Source organism: Mus caroli, unplaced genomic scaffold, assembly GCF_978045245.1.
Source record: "Mus caroli unplaced genomic scaffold, Mus_caroli_1 scaffold_13, whole genome shotgun sequence".
Classification (NCBI taxonomy): Eukaryota; Metazoa; Chordata; class Mammalia; order Rodentia; family Muridae; genus Mus; species Mus caroli.
This window is the reverse complement of record NW_028227268.1, coordinates 47,535,451-47,553,420: the sequence shown is the minus strand read 5'-3', so window position 1 is coordinate 47,553,420 and position 17,970 is coordinate 47,535,451. Positions and strand designations below refer to the sequence as shown.

At 45.3% G+C, this 17,970-nt stretch overlaps 1 protein-coding gene across 3 annotated transcripts in view; it reads left to right on the top strand.

Annotated features, from left to right (window-relative positions):
- The window catches only part of Smg6 (SMG6 nonsense mediated mRNA decay factor), a 234,164-nt gene that overhangs the window by 197,853 nt on the left and 18,341 nt on the right, over positions 1-17,970 (top strand). For all 3 annotated transcript variants that reach the window (XM_021176232.3, XM_021176235.3, XM_021176236.3), the window contains exons 14-15: positions 11,104-11,280; positions 14,681-14,827. In XM_021176232.3, coding sequence (XP_021031891.1) covers positions 11,104-11,280; positions 14,681-14,827 — 324 coding nt within the window. The remainder of the gene's footprint in view (positions 1-11,103; positions 11,281-14,680; positions 14,828-17,970) is intronic.

The window sequence follows — 17,970 nt, the reverse complement described above, 5'->3', positions numbered from 1 at the left end:
AGTAAGCCAGATATGCTGCAATGCATGCCTGTTGTCCCAGCTATTCAAACTGAGGCAGGAGAATTGGAAGTTTATGACCTTCAACAAGATAGCAGATTTAAGGCCACCTTGGTTAGCTTAACAACTGACTGTCCTGAAATCAGAAAATAATTTTTAAAGGGGCCAGATATGGTGGCACATTACTTTCAGCACTCAAAATTTAGATGGATTGCTATGAGCTCTTATATGACTTGCTTTTAAAAAGTTTAAAGACAATTTTTTTGTTTGTTTGTTTGTTTTTTGTTTTTTGTTTTTCGAGATAGGGTTTCTCTGCATAGCCCTGGCTGTCCTGGAACTCACTTTGTAGACCAGGCTGGCCTTGAACTCAGATATCCGCCTGTTTCTGCCTCCCAAGTGCTGGGATTAAAGGCGTGCGCCACCGCCCGGCTGTGACAATTTTTTAAAGAACAAAAGTAATTCAATCTAGTCTGTTGAGAGAACTAAAGTTGATGTGGTGGTACATACATGTAATTCTAATGCTGGATTAGCTGAGACAGGAGGATAGAGAATTTGAGGTCTATGTTTCATAGCAAGGCCTTGTCTAAAAAGTAATTGTCATCTCTTGGTGGTGGCATACACTTTAATCCCAGCACTTGGAAGGCAGAGGCAAGTGGATCTCTTGAATTTGAGACCAGCCTGGTCTACAGAGTGAGTTCTAGGATAGCTAGGGCTATACAGAGAAACCCTGTCTCAAAAAAGAAAACAAAACAAAAAATACTTGTCACCAAGTAAAGGTAGCTGCCACCAAGGCTGACAACCTGAGTTTGCTCTCTAGGAACCACATGACTGGAGGAGAGAAGTGACTCATTCCCAATGACCTCTGACCTCCACTCATGTGCGCCATGACACACACACTACACATACACACATATGCACACACACTCACACACACAAAACAGAATTCAGATATCCAGGTCAGAATGAAGAAGTAGGAATTGTTCTGTGCTCTATGTCCAGGACATATGTGGCGCTTACACACTTTCCCTTTTTTTAAGATATATTTTGTGTGTATGAGTTTCATGGGACATGTTTTTATGCATCACTTGTGTGCCTGGAGAAATTGATCAGAATTAGATTCCATAGAACTGGAGTTATAAATAGTTGTGCATGTTAGAAACTGAACCTAGATGATCTGTAAGAACAGCAAGTGCTCTCAACCACAGAACTGTCTCTTTAGCATACATTTGACTTTTTTTTGAGACAGGGTTTCTCTGTGTATGTAGCCTTGGCTGTCCTGGAACTCACTCTGTAGACCAGGCTGGCCTCAAACTCATGCCTTTATTCCCGGCACTTGGGAGGCAGAGGCAGATTAGGTGACTTTACAGGCTGGCAAGATGGCTCAGTGGGTAATAGCATGGACTGCTTCTTCCAAAAGTCCTGAGTTCAAATCCCAGCAACCACATGGCTCACAACCACCCATAATGAGATTCTTCTGGTATGTCTGAAACCAGCTACAGTGTACTTATGTATAATAATAAATAAACCTTTGGGCCTGAATGAGTAGGGTGAGCAGAGCCCACTGGAGTAAGCAGAGGTCCTAAAATTTCAATTCCCAACAACCACATGAAGGCTCATAACCATCTGTACAGCTACCGTGTACTCACATACATAAAATAAATAAATTTTTTTTTTAAATTGAGTTTACTTGACACCTTAAAAAAATATCACTGAGAGGGCTGGAGAGATGACTCAGTGGTTAAGAGCACTGACTGCTCTTCCAGAGATTCTGAGTTCAATTCCCGGCAACCACATGGTGGCTCACAACCATCTCTAATGAGATCTGATACCCTCTTCTGGTGTGACTGAAGACAGCGAGAGTGTACTCACATACATAAAATAAGAAAATAAATAAATCTTTTTTTAAAAAAATCACTGAACATTTAAACACTCTGTGACACATCAATCTTTTACTGTCAGGCCAACTTATTTTACAATTATTTATTAATGATATAAAAATTCTGATTTAAATCTTATGAATAAAAAAGTATATTTATAGTCTTTTGGCTTATATTCTGCCTTCCAGAGTGCTTTACATAGCACAGCAAGGCATGTATTTTTCTCTTGATCTGCCTACTATGAATATAACCACACACATACACTAAAACAGAGACTCTGTGGTGAATTTCAGGTAGCCTTAGCAGTGGTTCTCAACCTGTGGGTCACAACCCTAATAGGAGTCACATCAGATATTAACATTATATACAGTTTATAACAGTAGCAAAATTACTGTTAATACATTAAAGGAAAAAAAAAACACACAAAATAAAAAAAAAAAAAAAAAACAGCCACGCAGTGGTGGCATATGCCATTAATTCCACCACGGGGGAAGTAAAGGCAAGTGGATCTTTATGAGTTCAAGGACAGCCTGGCTATGTAGAAAGACCCCGTCTCCAAAAACAAAAAAAAAATAAAATAAAATAAAATAAAAAGTATTATAAGTAGGACCAGAAAAGAGAAAGAAGCATTGGCCTGTAGGCAGTGAAGGACAGCACTACCTATTAGATGTCTGTAGGACCTCTGCTACAATGAAAGGCATGTGAAATCAAGGTTGTTGTTTACCTTGTTCTGTGTAAGGAACTCAGGATGTCTAGCGTAGCTCCTGTCATGAGATCTAAGACTTTCAGGAAGATTTATAGGTAGTAGCAGGGCAGGATAGATACAGTCCTATTGAATTCTTGTGAAGAAAGACTTTAAAATCAAGCAGGTACTTCAGAGACTGAGCCAGGAGAATCATGAACATAAGACCAAATTGTATTACATAGTAAAACTATCTCAAAGTGAGGAGAGGAAGGAAGGAGTAGGGAAGGAATGAAGGAAGTTACTTTTACCAAGCTTAAAGGAAAATGAAGGGATGAAGTGATTACATAAAGGCAAAGTCATTATAGCCTGGAGAATCAACTGTAAAATTTGCCAAGTCACAGCGGAGCAAATGGCGGTAGAGGGAGGGGTCATTGCCTGGAGCCTGGAGTCAAGGGTTAGGAAGTACTAGAAGTACAGCAGTGGTGATCTGTGTGGGACTCACGAATGCACAGAAGAGGGAAGCAGTGAGAGGTTAGAATTTGTTTTATAGCTAAGGGAGGTCTCTCTCCTAGCTTTTTCATGACCCATCAGCCTGAAAGGCATAAAGCATCAGTGTATTAGATCGCTGTATCTATAAGGCATATATCATATCCTCTTTTGAGGAAAGAGGATTAAGAATTCTACCTACCAGAATGCTATAAGTAATTAAATCTCTTGTTCTACCTAGTATAAATGTGACTCTTAGCCCCACTGGACCAGGGACCTTGCAATGATGCTTATATATACAGTAGGTACTTAATAAATATTTGATGACTAAATGTTGCTTGTATTGTCAAATGCTGCAAAGGACACTTTCTCCCCACACAAAATAAATAAAGCTAGTGACAGTTTTGGTTTAGGAGCCTGAACACAAACTTAAAGGGCAAGCTCCTATGCATGGCTATCTGGAAGGAGAATAAGAATGTCACTCAGAGCAACTGTATCAGTGGTTCTCAACCTTCCTAACGCTGTGACCCCTTAATACGGTTCCTCGTGTTATAGTGACCCCTCAACCATAAAATTATTTTTGTTGCTACTTCATAGCTATAGTTTTGCTACTGTTAGGAATCATAGTGTAAATATCTGATATGCAGATGGTCTTAGGTAACCCCTGTGAAAGGGTAGTTTGACACCCCCCCCCCAAAGGGGCCACAATCCACAGGTTGAGAACCACTCTACTAGATCCTGAGATGCTGTGATTTTAGCCCAGAACTCACAGTCAGTGTGGAAACAGATTAAGACAGATGAAGACTTTCATCCCCAGGGGCTAAGCTTGCAGCCTCCCCTGCTGGTTCAGTAAGTGAGGGCCCAGCGCCTGTGTTCCAGGTTTCAGACCAACTGAAGCCAGCCAGACCTGAAAGGCTTGTGTTGGCAGTGCCAGTTTCCGCTGCAACCCCTGCCAATGTGGGTGGTTGCTCTGGAGTGCTCTGCAGGGGAAACAGGATTGGACTGTAGCCCAAGCTACTGCTGCCTATAGCCTGCCGTCGACAGTGCCCTAGCTGATCAGAGTATACCTTGCCTGGAACAGCGGAGCTCAGAGCTCTGAGAGGAGAGAATACTTTCTTTCCCTGAGGAAACAGTTCATGAAGAGCAAGCTGTATTCTGCCCTGAGAAGATCAGGCTCCTAGCTGAAAAGATCAGGAAATTCAGGTGGGTTGAAAATTCCATAAAGGGTGTTTCTCATCATTATTTTTCTATCAGGATACCTGGGGCCAGGGTCTTACTGAGCCTTATTTAAGGCAAATCTACACTATGAAGGGGCCAGGATTTTGATTTAAGGCAGGATTTTATTTCTGATAGTTCATATTACTAGTGGCATGCTTGCAAAGGTCCTTAGGTCCACCCCAGAGTCTTGTAGAATGCATGTATTCTCTTGATTAGCTCCAGGTCTCTGGTGAATAGGAAGAAAGGACTGCTAAAGAGAGACCAGGCCTTCTCCATCTGATCTGCTCAGTGACTTGAGTCTAGCACCTAAATTGTAGGTTAATACCTACAGCAGTGTCAATAGCCAGGTGAGCATGCTGGTCTATGCTCCAGCCTTGTCTCTGCCTTGCCTGAGCCTGGCTTCTAAACCTCTCAGTAGTGTAAGACCCCTCTGAAAAGGGTGAAGCAGAGAGGAAGAAAAACAATAACAAGTGCTCATCTACATCTGGGCCAGGCACCTTGAAATGTTTGCACTGCATTATACCTTCTACGCCTCAGAAACAACTTGAGCAAACAGAGACTTGGAGAAATGAACTTGTCCTTGGAGGCACAGCTAAGAAGTAGCTGTTAGGACCTCTTTTCCAGTGGTCAGGTTCCCATACCTTTTAGCATCATCAGTAACCTTATTGCTATGAAGTACTCCTACCCAACTGTTTTCCACTTCTCACCTGTCAGCCTTTAGGAGACCTGCAGCGTGCATGTATGTGCGCATGTGGTAAGCATGGGTGTGGAGAACAGGCATCTGTGCCTGCTGATTGCTGACAATTCTGTTGCCATCTCTGAAGAAACAGGGATGGGAGCCAGGTCAAAGAATCCTGTGGGTTGACCAGTGCTCTTAGCACTTTGTCTTGTCTTATCGACCCCTTCTTTAGCCTACACAGGTCAGCTGAAGGATCTTGAAACAGATCTAGGTATTGGAATCAGAGGTAGCCAAAAAGTGGCCTATGCTTAGCATACTGCATAGAGACGAAGCTGTTGTTGTGGCAGTGATCAGGAAAGGGAGGCTGCTTCAGTGGATCCCTCGGACACTGTATGCCCCAAGTCATCAGAGATGTTATCCGGTACAGGACTCATGCTTTTTCTCCATCTCATCTTGGTCACTCAGCTCAAGTGCAGCTTCTTCTCTCATTTCACTGACCCCTGACCCTCTCTCCATTTTATACCTGTTTGTTCTGACTCAGGCTATGAGTCTGTATCTTCTGGTCCTAAACTGTCTTCAGAGTGATTGTGTATCCTGTGGCCAGTTTCCCTCCTGCCTCTAAGAGTCTGCTCCTTGCCAGGAAGCCCCTCCCCCTAGGAATGTGAATAAACCATTTCCTCTGTCCTCCCAGCTCCAGAGGATTCCCTGTGTGGGATTCTTTATTTCTTCTGTCTGAATTTTCATTGGCAGACCCCTCTCAAGCTGACCCACCCTTGGCTGCTACAGAAGTGCTTTCCACCCTTGGTCTCTAGTAAGGGTGAGTTTCACATTGCTACAGTCCCTGCTTTTTGAAAACACATTAATGTGAGTTCATTTTCTTGTAGCCAATCCTGTAGCCTTGGCTCATTAAAGATGATAATTAACCCATTGCTAATTGACCTCAGAAGCCAGCCAAGCCGCCTATATTTTACCAGCCTTGGTGGTAGATTTGGAGTCTATTTTAAGGCTTCTTAATAATCTCAGCAAGACTTCACTTTTCCTGTCTGCATCTTATTTGCTCTAAGGACATTTTGTAAAATTAACAAGCTATAAAGCTTGATTGAAGGTTTCAACAAATGTGAGAATAATTGGCTCCATTTAGAGAAACAAGAAAAACAACCTGTAAACTTGAGTTTGCAGGGGGAAACCCCATGTAATTTTCTCTCTCTCTCTCTCTCTCTCTCTCTCTCTCTCTCTCTCTCTCTTTTTTTTTTTTTGTTTTGTTTTGTTTTTCGAGACAGGGTTTCTCTGTATAGCCCTGGCTGTCCTGGAACTCACTTTGTAGACCAGGCTGGCCTCGAACTCAGAAATCCACCTGCCTCTGCCTCCCGAGTGCTGGGATTAAAGGCATGTGCCACCACGCCTGGCTCTCTCTCTCTTTAACCAGAGGAGCAGTAGCAAGCTGGACTTTGGGGGGGGGAGGGATTGGGGCTGGTGGTGCAAGTTCTGATTCCCCTAAACGAAACATTTAGTGTTTAGTGAAAGAAATGTTGCAAAGTAACTAGCTGTGGTGCGCACTGAACCTCTTCTTCGAAGTCTGCTCTAGAGGCCTGTCAGCATTCCAGCCCTTCCTCCTGTTTCCTGGCTGGCCCAGGGTTTCTCCCTTCCCCGGGGCTGCTGTGAGGTGTACTCAGCTTACATCAGTCTATGATGCCTGGTGCTTGATCCCCTTTCTCTCTTGCTGTTCCCACCTTCCATAAAGTGGCATCAGTTTTTCTGTTCCTCTGTTGGCCTCTGCTCAGTTTTCACCGTTCTTGATTGTCTACCTCCCCACCTAAGACAACCTAGACAGTAGACCAACCCTCATATGGTCGGTCTAAAGGTTTCTTCTGCTTTTCTCAGAACCTGCCTCTTAGCCCCTGCCCCTACCTCATTACCTGCTCACATTATCTCTCTCTAAGGGACTGAGCTGGGACAGAACAGGCACATAATCACCTCTCCACATCAAGCTTTCAGTTTTCCTTTCTGCTTGGTTCTGTATGTGGACCTGATGAGCTGATTGATAGCTCAAGCCCTGAAGCTTAGGGTTTTGTTCCTGCTGCTGATGGGGAGCTGCTTCAGATGACCTTCACAGAGACAGAACTGGGCTTTCTTAGGGTGCTTTTCTTTGAGCTCTTCCTGATCAAGCCCCCCTTTTCTGCTAAAAGCGGGAATGATTCATGTGAGACATTTTGTTCATTAACCCTGGAGTTCTTGGCAGTTGGCTACACAGTATCCTCCAGGGCAAGGACTGCCCCTGCAAAGGCACACCAAGAAGGTTCAAAGTCTAGCAGCCCTTCACAGTCCAGAGCTGTTGTAATAACCCAAAGGGACTCAGAAACAAGAAGAGTTTGCCAAAAAGGCAGTGGGCATACTACCATTTACATCCTCTGCCTTAGAAATTGATACAAAATGGAAAAATATGGTCGTGAAGGGGTTACTGTGAACATTACATCATAAATTTCATAGGTATTCTCTCCTTTCCAGAGAATATATAACCCCTTTAACCCCAGAGACTTTACTGCTAAGTGGAGATCATCTTGGAGTTTGCTTCTTTTTTTTTTTTTTTTTTTTTTTTTTTTTTATAATGATACTTCTTCTTTTTTTTTTTTTTTTAAAGATTTATTTATTATATGTAAGTACACTGTAGCTGTCTTCAGACACTCCAGAAGAGGGCGCCAGATCTCGTTGCGGATGGTTGTGAGCCACCATGTGGTTGCTGGGATTTGAACTCCGGACCTTCGGAAGAGCAGTCGGGTGCTCTTACCCACTGAGCCATCTCACCAGCCCTGGAGTTTGCTTCTTAAAGGAGTTGGTTTGAAAGTCGTTCTCCATCCTTTTTTAAATATTGATTATATGTATGTATATGTATAGATGTATACACACATACATATGCATGAAGAGTATACTGTAGCTGTCTTCAGACACACCAGAAGAGGGCATCTGATTCCATTACAGATGGTTGTGAGCCACCATGTGGTTGCTGGGATTTGAACTCAGGACCTTTGGAAGAGCAGTCAGTGCTCTTAACTGCTGAGCCATCTCCAGCCTGTCTTTCTCTATTTTGATATATCCCTGACCATATTAAACTGTTGTTTTGTCCCTCTCTGACTCAACTCCTAGAGCCCCTTTGTATGGGAGAATATTCCAAGAGCCTCCTGTAGAACCCCAGAGTCAAGAGAGCTATGTTTTTCTCTCCACCAGGCTTATTCCTCTCACCCCATGGCAGAATACTCTCACAACCAGCCCAACAAGCTGGAAACAGGCTTCCATGTGTCTTTGAGCAAGCCCTATACATTATGCCTGTCATAGTCCCAGTTTACTAAATACCTTGAATTCATTTCTCACTGCCACACTGTATTTTAGAAACTTAAGAATACTGCATCCAGCCTTAGTTGGTCGGTCTCCCTGCTGGTTGGACTACAATGAAGAGAAGACAAAGTCTGGGTGAATTGTCTATGTAAACAGAGTCCTTTTTGGACCTCTTAGATATCCCGGTGAAGCAGAACTCTTTTACCAATCACAGTAAGTGACATTCCTCTGAAAGGCAAGAATGAATGACCAATAGCAGACAAAACTCAGGGAAACTGGGTTCATTCTAAAAGGTGTGCATATGAAAACTGGAGCAGGGTGGGAGTTCCTTGTCTTTCTTCATGATAGTTCCCACTGAACCTCTAAGGATGTGCTGCAGGCAGGCTCAGGATGTCTGCACCCCAGGCTCCTGCTGTGCCCTGGAAATCCCCACCTCCAGGAGTCCCACGTCCACACATGTGGCCTTTCTCCCTCTTGGCCAGGAATCACACTGCTTCCTGAGCCATGTACTCACCCAGGGCCTGCCTTAATGACAACGGTGTTTCTTCCTACTTGCCCAAACATATAACCATGAGACACTGTCTTCTCCTGTGCAGGTTTCTGCTATAGATTGAACTGGGGCTCCTGTAGCCCTTTCACCATCCAGGTGAGCCAAGGACCATTGCAAAATCCTCTCTCCTCTCCTTACTCCTTTTCCTCTTCCCCCCACCCATTCAGTGGCAGCAGTCTCATGCCAAAAAGGAAAGTCCTGGATCCATTACATAATTCTCTATAGTGCGAGCAGTAGCTGGGGCATAAGGTCAGAGGTCATAGTGGGGTCAGGTGGCTGACACACACTGTAACGACAAGGTGGTTAAAATTAGACCACAGAGAGGAAACTGGCAGTCTTGTGGAAATGCAGAAGTTTCCTCTGCAAGTGAGAGACTGGGGATGCAGGGAGGCCACTGTGCGTGCTGCCTGCCAGGCTATTACTCATTTCAGCTCTGTTCTTTAATGCCTTTTAGCCCCTGCTTCTGTATTTCTAACCTTCCTCATCACATGCTTGAATACACAGGATGGACCCAAGGCTACCTGTCCTTACCCCTTCAGGGATCCAGGAACAGTCCCCTTAAGCTCTAGAGGCTCTAAGCCTCTTCAGGGAAGCCTCTTAGACGGTGGTGGTCAGATACTTAGCCTAATATTTTACCTTCTGGTGGCAATAGCCATAGGTAAGTACCATCTGGGCAGGGTAAAAGATGGCAGAGAGTGAAATTGTGGCACAGATGTCTGGTGTGTATGCACTCTCCCTGGCTAGCCACCTGGCAGAGTGGTGACTCGTTGCACCTTGTCTTAGAAGATGTGGCTCATCCTGTATCATCTGTTCCTGTGGTCCTAGTGAGTTTCTCTCCACCTACCAGTCTTTTCCATGCGCCTGTAGTGTGTCACTTGCTTCTTACAGCACCTTGCTAGGGAAATACAAGATGTGATCTTTGGCACTAGAGGGCTTGCCTTCTGCATGGAGGAGTTAGCTGTGCAACAGTGGAATGATGAGCCCTTCACATCAGTCCTTCACGTGCCCTTCACAGTCAGAAATGAGGCTGGAAAGTGGCTCTGAGGGTGATGGGGTAGGGCTAGAGATATGACTTATCAGGTAAGAACATTAGCTGCTCTTCCAGAAAACCTGGGTTCCATTCCCAGCAAGCACGTGGCAGCTCACAACCATCTGTAACTCCAGTTCCAGGGGATCTGATGATATGTTCTGGATTCCTTGTGCACCAGGCATATTGATGGTACACAAACATACATGCAGGCAAAACACCCATGCACGTAAAATAAAAATTTACAATGAGTCTTGGTCATTTAACATGTCTTGGATCACTGAGGATGAAAGGGCTGCTCTGTGTCATATCTGGCCAATATGGTGTAGAAAATGCCCTCTGCTTCTTAGATGCACATCAAGCAGGGACCTCCTTGTTGACAACCATCCAGTCAGTAGTCATGATAGGGCCCCAGAATCCAGTGAATAAGAGAATGGTACAGATAGCAAGGAAGAGGACAATGCAAACATGGGCACAGATAGAGGTGATGGCATGCACATATGTGGTCTTGTGGAGAGGATTCCAGTCTAGGTGACTGAGGACACATCATCTGAGACCCTGACAGACCTGACAGCTGATCAGGATAATACTTCATATAACAGCTAAATCAGCACTGTATATGTGCTGCTGTAGCAACATTGGAGCAACTAGTGTGAGCTGTGGAGGGCAGAGCTTTGGTGAACTCGCCTGCTCTGTCCCATCCTCTCAGCCTGATAATTTCCTGCCCAGTTCTCAGGTGAGGCAGGAACCATCCAGAGAAGTTTAGAATGACTTAGCTAAGATGAAACAGGCAAGAAAGCTTATCTTTCAGTCTGCAGACTGCCCTGGAGGGAGTCTGGGAACAGGGTGCCAGGGGTGTCAGGAGTGCTAGAAAGCAGGGCTTTGTGGCAGCCAACCTGCTGCCGTGCATTCCTCGTCCTCTTACTTATATTCCAAACTTAAAAGAAATTATTTTCTGGGTTTTGTTTTTCATAATAGGACTTTAATAAAAGAAAAGTACAAGCCCTGAGGGCACCTGGCATTGATCCTGAGGTGTCTGCTGCCCCAGGGATGACCTAAAGCAAGGCCCTGGTGACTTCCTTCCTTCAGAAGACCTTGGTCCTTGCTTTCCTCCATACACTCTTGTTGCTCATACTACCTCCCTCCCCAGTAACTTTGACACAATTCTCATGTGCCCTGCAGCTAACAATGTCTCTCGTCTTCATCCTCCCTCTCAGAAAATGCTGTTTTTCTTCTCTCCCTCTCGCCCTGTAGGTTATTGCAGCTGACTGCAAAAGGGTCACAGTGCTGAAGTATTTTCTGGAAGCCCTTTGTGGACAAGAAGAGCCTCTGCTGGCATTCAAGGGTGGAAAATATGTGTCAGTGGCACCCGTCCCAGACACCATGGGAAAGGAAATGGGAAGCCAAGAGGGAAAACAACTGGAAGATGAGGTACTATTCGGGAAGAGCCTGCTATGGCAGAGGGAAAGCTCCCCTTCCCCCGTGCCCTGATGCCCAGGCTGGAGCTTCCCCTTGAGATGATTTATAACCTCTCACTGAGTTCAGTGTGTGTTGAGGTGACAGCAACCTCTCAAGAGTGCACTCTGCTGGTGCCCCTCCTGCCAGTCCACCCCAGTGCCTCCATCTACGAGTTCCAGATGCTTCTTTTTAATGTTGCATTGGAGGAAAGAGTTTAATAATATTCAGCTCTGGAGGCTTAGGAAATAGAGTAGAGTGAGGGGTGTTAGGGTTCAGGCTAAGGATCAAGTTTATAGATGTGCGGAGCTCAGCACAGCACAGACCTGAACTCCAGCCTCCAGCTCACGTACAGGAAGAGCTGACATTGCTGGCCCCGTGTGGAAAATCACCCCTCCCCCAGCCTGCTCTCGCTCTCTCTTACTCCCTCCCTCCTGCACATCCTGATGTGATTAAGGAATTCTCCTCTTGTTTGTTTGCCCTTGATTGTTCCTGTAGCCCTTGCTTCACTCCAGTCTTTCTCCCTCCCTCCCTCCCTCCCTCCCTCCATTGCTCATGCCTGTGTGTGTGTGTGTGCGCGCGCGCGCCTGTGTGTGTGTATGTGTGTGTGTGAGAGAGAGAGAGAGAGAGAGAGAGAGAAAGAGGCAAGCGTGTGTGTGTGTGTGTGTGTGTGTGTGTGTGTACACACCCGCGTGCACAAGCATGTTTGCCTATGTACCCACCCCTGTATCCCTGCTGATCTCCTTAGCAGTTCCCCTGTTGTGCATCTATGTCTTTCTAGGATGATCTCTGCTGATCATCTGTATGTGCCCAGTTTGTCAGTTGAAATGAATATTGCTGTCCACACCCCTGAGGCCTGTGGACTGAGCGTCATTGTGACTGTGTGGTAGAAATGGAGCATATGTACATATGGCAGCCTCCTTGCTGCTTATCTGGGTGTGGGTAACTGTCTGGGAGTATACATGTCTCACTTTTGCCTGAAGGTTGGCTCTTTTCTTCTCTTTACTCCATAGTATTAAAGATGAGGGTCCTAGATAGAAAGAAACAAGGATGGAGGGAAGGGACGGAAGCAATTCTAGCCAGAGGCCAGGTCACCCATAGGCCAACACAGTCATTTGGCCCACAGCAGTCTCAAGCGCCCGGTGGAGCAGGGTGGGGTACAAGGATGAAATCAGCAACAGGCCAAGGAAGCCAGATGTCAGCTGGAAGCTGTCGTTTAGGATCTCAGGCAGTGATAGAGTGGCCACCTTTGGAACAGAGTCCTCAGAGAAGCAGTCTTGGCCAGGCTTCGTTAGGATAGCTGGAGAACTCCACCCCATGCCTGATGACACAGGACTCAGCTTCCAGGACAGAGGTGGTTCCAGGGCTATAGCTAAGCCCATGATTCCAGACTCTCTAGATGAAACCTGGGCAGAGAATAAAGGGAAAGAATGAGCTGTCAGCATGGAAGGAGAGAGTGGAGTTACCAGAGCCATTGGGGTGTCCAACTTTAGCAAGCAGAACAGTGCTCCTGCAGCTCTAGACAGTGTGGGAAACAGGCCCTGTCTAAACATCTCCTTTATCTCTCGCATACTAAAAGACTAAAAAAGTAGGCAGTGGAGGATGAGCAAAGCCAGCTCTCCAGCATGGTTATAAGAGATGCCTCTGAACATCTAGGACTGGCACCACAAGCATGGCTAGGCAAAGAGGTTGTCCTCCCACCCTAGAAGGGGTGGGCTACCTCTGGTGCCTGATCTGGTTGTACTCTCCTTCTGAGGCTTACTGACCAGGCAAAGGTTCGTGACCCACACCAGGCTGCCCACTTCTTCCTTTTCCCACGAGTCTCCTGGGTTCTTTTATGTTAGTGGTCCCTGGGAAATCCTACTTACCCTGTTCTGTGTAATTTCATAACCCTGCACTTCCTTGTTTGCTATGAGAGCTGAACAAACCTCAGACAAGCTTCTCTGACCCTCCTTTGACCTCAGTCCTGTTCACTCCAAACCAATGCTAACTAACTATCCATCCCTGGTCAGAGCAGGCAAGGACACGAATCTTCCTCCGTGAGCCAACAAGCATCTTGTTGCACTTGCTCTTGTCCAGGCTGACCCTGTGAGCAACAAAATAAATGTGAATTTTTCTTCCTCCTCATAGCCAGATATTGATAAGTAAGTGATGCTTGTGGACAGCACCTTAAACCCCCTAGGACCTCTCAGGACAGTTACAGTTATTTTATCCTTACCTGCCATCTCCCAAGACTAGTCTATCTAAATAGGTCCAGGCCTGATAAAGCTGAGCTACCAAGGGCTGTGTCTGGGCTTGCTCTCTCAATTCAGAACCCCAGTCCTGCAGTTTTGTTCGTTGTGATTGGTTAGAGCAGACACAGGAGTCAGACTCACTTGAATTTGAATACCTGCTCTGCTTCCTGCCACCTCTGTGACTGAACAGGCTATTTTATTCTAACCCCCTTATTTATAAAATGCAGATGGTAATAGCTATTGTGCAGGCCATTGTGAGAATTAAAAGAGTTAATGTATGAAAAACACATAGCTGGGTACACAGCCCATAAAAAGCCCTGAGTAGCTAGTAGCTGTCAGTGTAGTCATCATTCTGTTAGAATTACAAGAATCTTCCTTCTCCTGTGGAATCACTCCCCTACTAGCCCCATCCTCTCAGGCAGCTGTATGTTCTCTCCTGACCAAGGCCAAAAGTGAGAGAGTGAGGAGTGGAGCTGGGACCACCCGGGAGCAGTGGCTGCTGAGAACTGAGTCTGCAGTGAGGAAGTGCCATCCCTGGGGAAGGCTCCATCAGCCTGGCAAGAAGGCTCCATAAGCCAGCCAGCCACCTCCTACTTACTCTGCCTAGGCCCTTGGAGGGCAGCTGAGCAAGGCCATGTTATGTGAATCTTTTAATGGGGCCCAGAAGTCTCCACACTACCAGGCTGTGGTCTTAAAAGGAAATCAGGGTAAAGTCTGTAGAGCTACAGCATCTGCTCTTGATACTGTCTGGGGCAAGGGAACTTCCTTGCCTAACTCCCAGATGTTGGCCAGAGTTGATTCCTATCAGATTATTAGCACGAATTAGATTTAAATTGAGCAGTTCAAGTTCCTCTATTGTTTACTCTTTGAGTCATTTGTAATTTCAAAATGAAACCAGGTCCAAAGTTTGTGTTGAATGTGTGCAAGGGAGAACAAGGACTGTGAACACAAGCATGCATGCATGTGAATATATTGATTATAAGTAACATAGATATGAGTGTGTAAGAAAAGCTCTAGCATGTAGGTACAGTTTCGGGGGGGTGGGCGAGGTGGGAAGAGTCACTGCTCCTACCAACACACTCCAGGCTAAATACCATGGCTCATGATCTCTTTGTTCTCCTTGTCTGTGTCTTTATCCCAAGGAAGAAGATGTGGTGATTGAAGACTTTGAGGAAGATTCAGAGGCTGAAGGCAGTGGGGGTGAGGATGACATCAGGGAACTTCGGGCCAAGAAGCTGGCTCTAGCAAGGAAGATAGCTGAGCAGCAGCGTCGCCAGGAAAAGATCCAGGTAAAGCCTCACTGGAGAAGCTGATCCCCACTGAGGAATGTGGCTGTGCATGAGGGTGTGGCTATGCAGGGCATAGAATGGTGTGAGCAGAAGTGGCAGAGGACCCTGTTGTTACAGTCAGGGTGTGAGTTCTAAGGCAGTGCAGGGCAGCACTTTTCCTGTGAAACTCTGTTAACACCACACATGCAGTCGTTGATACAATTTAAGGGACTCATATCTTTCACCATATGTAGGTATTCATGGAACACACTCCTTCTTGTGGGATTAGAATGCCATAGCGACAGGCTACTTATCTGGGTTGCCAAGATATTGGGAGAACTCACTTTGGGCAGAGTACTCTCCATATCTTCCCAGGTAGATCTTCACAGTTACCTCACTGTCAGTCCTCTTGGAAGCCCAAACCTTCATTTCCAGCAAGTTTTTCTCTTTGGCTGTCCAAGATATGTTTCCTTATACTAAGTACTTATTTCTCCAAGCAAGTTAAGCTCCCTTTATAGACTCTGTACATGAGGAGCATTGAGCCTCACTCTCTGCCTCTCTAAGCATGTGTCTTTAGGCCTCTCTCTAGGCATGTGTATCTTTAGGTCTGTCTTCATATGTTCCTCTCATCTCCCTCCTACCCCTCTCTTTCCCATCCATTCCTTTTTCATACCACTCACCCCACCCCCACCCTCCAATACCTCCCCCTCTCTATTTTGAGACAAGGTCTGTGTAGCCTTGACTGGCCTGGAACGGAACTCACTATATATACCAGGATGGCCTTAAATTCATGGAGTTCACTTGCCTCTGCATCCAAAGTGCCTCCAAAGGCAGGTATTACCATTCCTGGCATGTTGTTCTCCTCTTGAACATATGGTTTAGTGCAGAAAGCCAAGCAAATTTGATATAATTCAAGTTTTGACACTTATCTAGTCTTAAAGCACTAAGCAAATTATTTAACTTTAAAGAGCCTATTTCTTCATCTACAAAGTGGGTTGGTAGTATTTCCCTTTTATTATAACCAGAGACTTACACGAGACACTTCCACAAAAGTTCTTAGCCTACAAGTATTCCCTTTGTCTGATATTAGTCTCATCCCATGGCCCAGGAGAGCAATGCTAACGGTTGGAATTGGTCTTTTAGACATACCCATGTCCTACTGCTACTAGGATCCAGCATGCAATACCTCTACATGCCTGTCTTTTGTAATGTGGCTGCCTGCACAAACCTCTCATGAGTCTGACTGTAAACCTCTTTGTGGCCCAAAGAACAGCATCATCTTCATGTTTTTTTTCCTGCCCTTTTTTTTCTCGCCATCAGTCCTCACAAAAGTCCCATCTCAAGTCCTTACCTCCACATCCTGACATTCAGTCCAGCTGTTAAAGAAAGTACTACCAGGGGGTGGGGTGGGGGGTACGCGGGGGGGGGGAATGTATATGAAACTACTGCCAGAATTACCCAGGACCTGTTTTTACCAAACTTGGTCCTGCTGTGCATGGTGGTGTAAAGCCTGTAATCCCAGCACTAGGTAAAATTTCAAAGCCATCCTCAGCTACAAAGCAAGTTCAAAGCTAGCCTGAGCTACATGAAACCCACTCTAAAAACAAACAAACAAAAAAACAAAAACAAAGAAAACCCGAGTCCCCATTATAGTTAACTTCTTTATAGCTTTGGTTTTATGCCTGTCTCCTCCAGACTACCATTCACACAGTAAGTACGCTGTTGTCTTCTCTGCTACTCAAAGCTACTTTCCCAGACTTCTACAACTATTTTTTAACTCCTCCATCCTTCCAGTTGTCTTTTAGTCTAGCAAGCTGAATTGGTAGTTAACAGAAATTTTTGGTTGACTTTTTTGATGATAGCAAGTAGAACATCATTTTAAATTCTACTATGGCCTTTTACAAACCCTGCTGTCTGATTTCTTATCCTGTCCTGTCTGTTCCTTCACCCTTCCTCTCCTTCTAGCTATCACTGCACTCCACCCTAGTTCAGGGACATGTTGAACCATAACAACTAGGCTTCTGCATTGTATAGCTCCAGAGAGTGCCACTGACTTTATAATCTGGGAACGGCCCCTCCTGGGCTTACATAGTACACAGTCTGGCCACCAGGTTCACTCATACCATGAACCCACAATCCCATAGAGAGCCATTCCTCTGCTCAGAAATTATCACCGCCTAGCTTGACTAGTGAAATAAAGCTTAATTCCTTCTAATAACACCTTAGGCTTCTGATCTACTCCAAGTATGCTTTCCCTATTAACATACTCCCTGTGAGCCATTATTAGCTAACAATTGGACACTGGGCAAAGTGGTCAACTTCTGTGCTCCTGTTTCTAAGTCTGTAAAGTAAACTCAGCACAGCACCTGCCTCATAGTTGCTGTGCGTCCTTAGGACGAGTGTATAAAGTGTCTGTCCAGCCATCAAGAATCCTGCCCAGACAGTGACAGTGACAATAACCTTCCTCTCTACTCACTGCCTTACGCTCTGCCCTTTCCCACTTTTAGATCTTTGTTGAGTCTGTCTCTCAATCCAAAGGACTCTTTTTTGTTCCACATTTCCTGTTACCTGTTGAAATTCTATTTTCCCTGAATTCCCCAATGAAACTCCATCTCCCCAGTGAAGCCTTCCCTGATTTCTCCCAGGAGGAATTTGTCTCTGTGCTCTAGGGTTCCTGCAGAGTTGATTTATATCTCATTTGTAGGACTGCTATCATGTCTCACATTACAGTTATTTGTGGGCCTTTTCCCCCCACAGTACCATGAATTCCTAGGAATCTGGGACCATGTTCTCAGTTCAGTTTAGCAAGGATCTGCGCATTGACTCTCCTAATGGCTGGGTTGTACAAACCTTGGGGGTCGAAGGACAGGGGGAGGTGACATTTCACAGCAGGCCATACAGTATAGAAACTATTCTTTTGTTTGTTTATTCTTTTGCTTGCTTGCTTGCTTGTTTTTTGTTTTTTGTTTTGAGACAGGGTTTCTTTGTGTAGCCCTGGCTGTCCTGGAACTCACTCTGTAGGCCAAACTGGCCTTGAACTCAGAGATCCATCTGTCTCTACCTATCTCCACTGAGAACTTGACTTAAAGGTGTATGCCTACAACTGCCCTATGAGAATCTATTATTGAACAAATGATTTGGCATGTTAATGAGGTCTTTTAAAA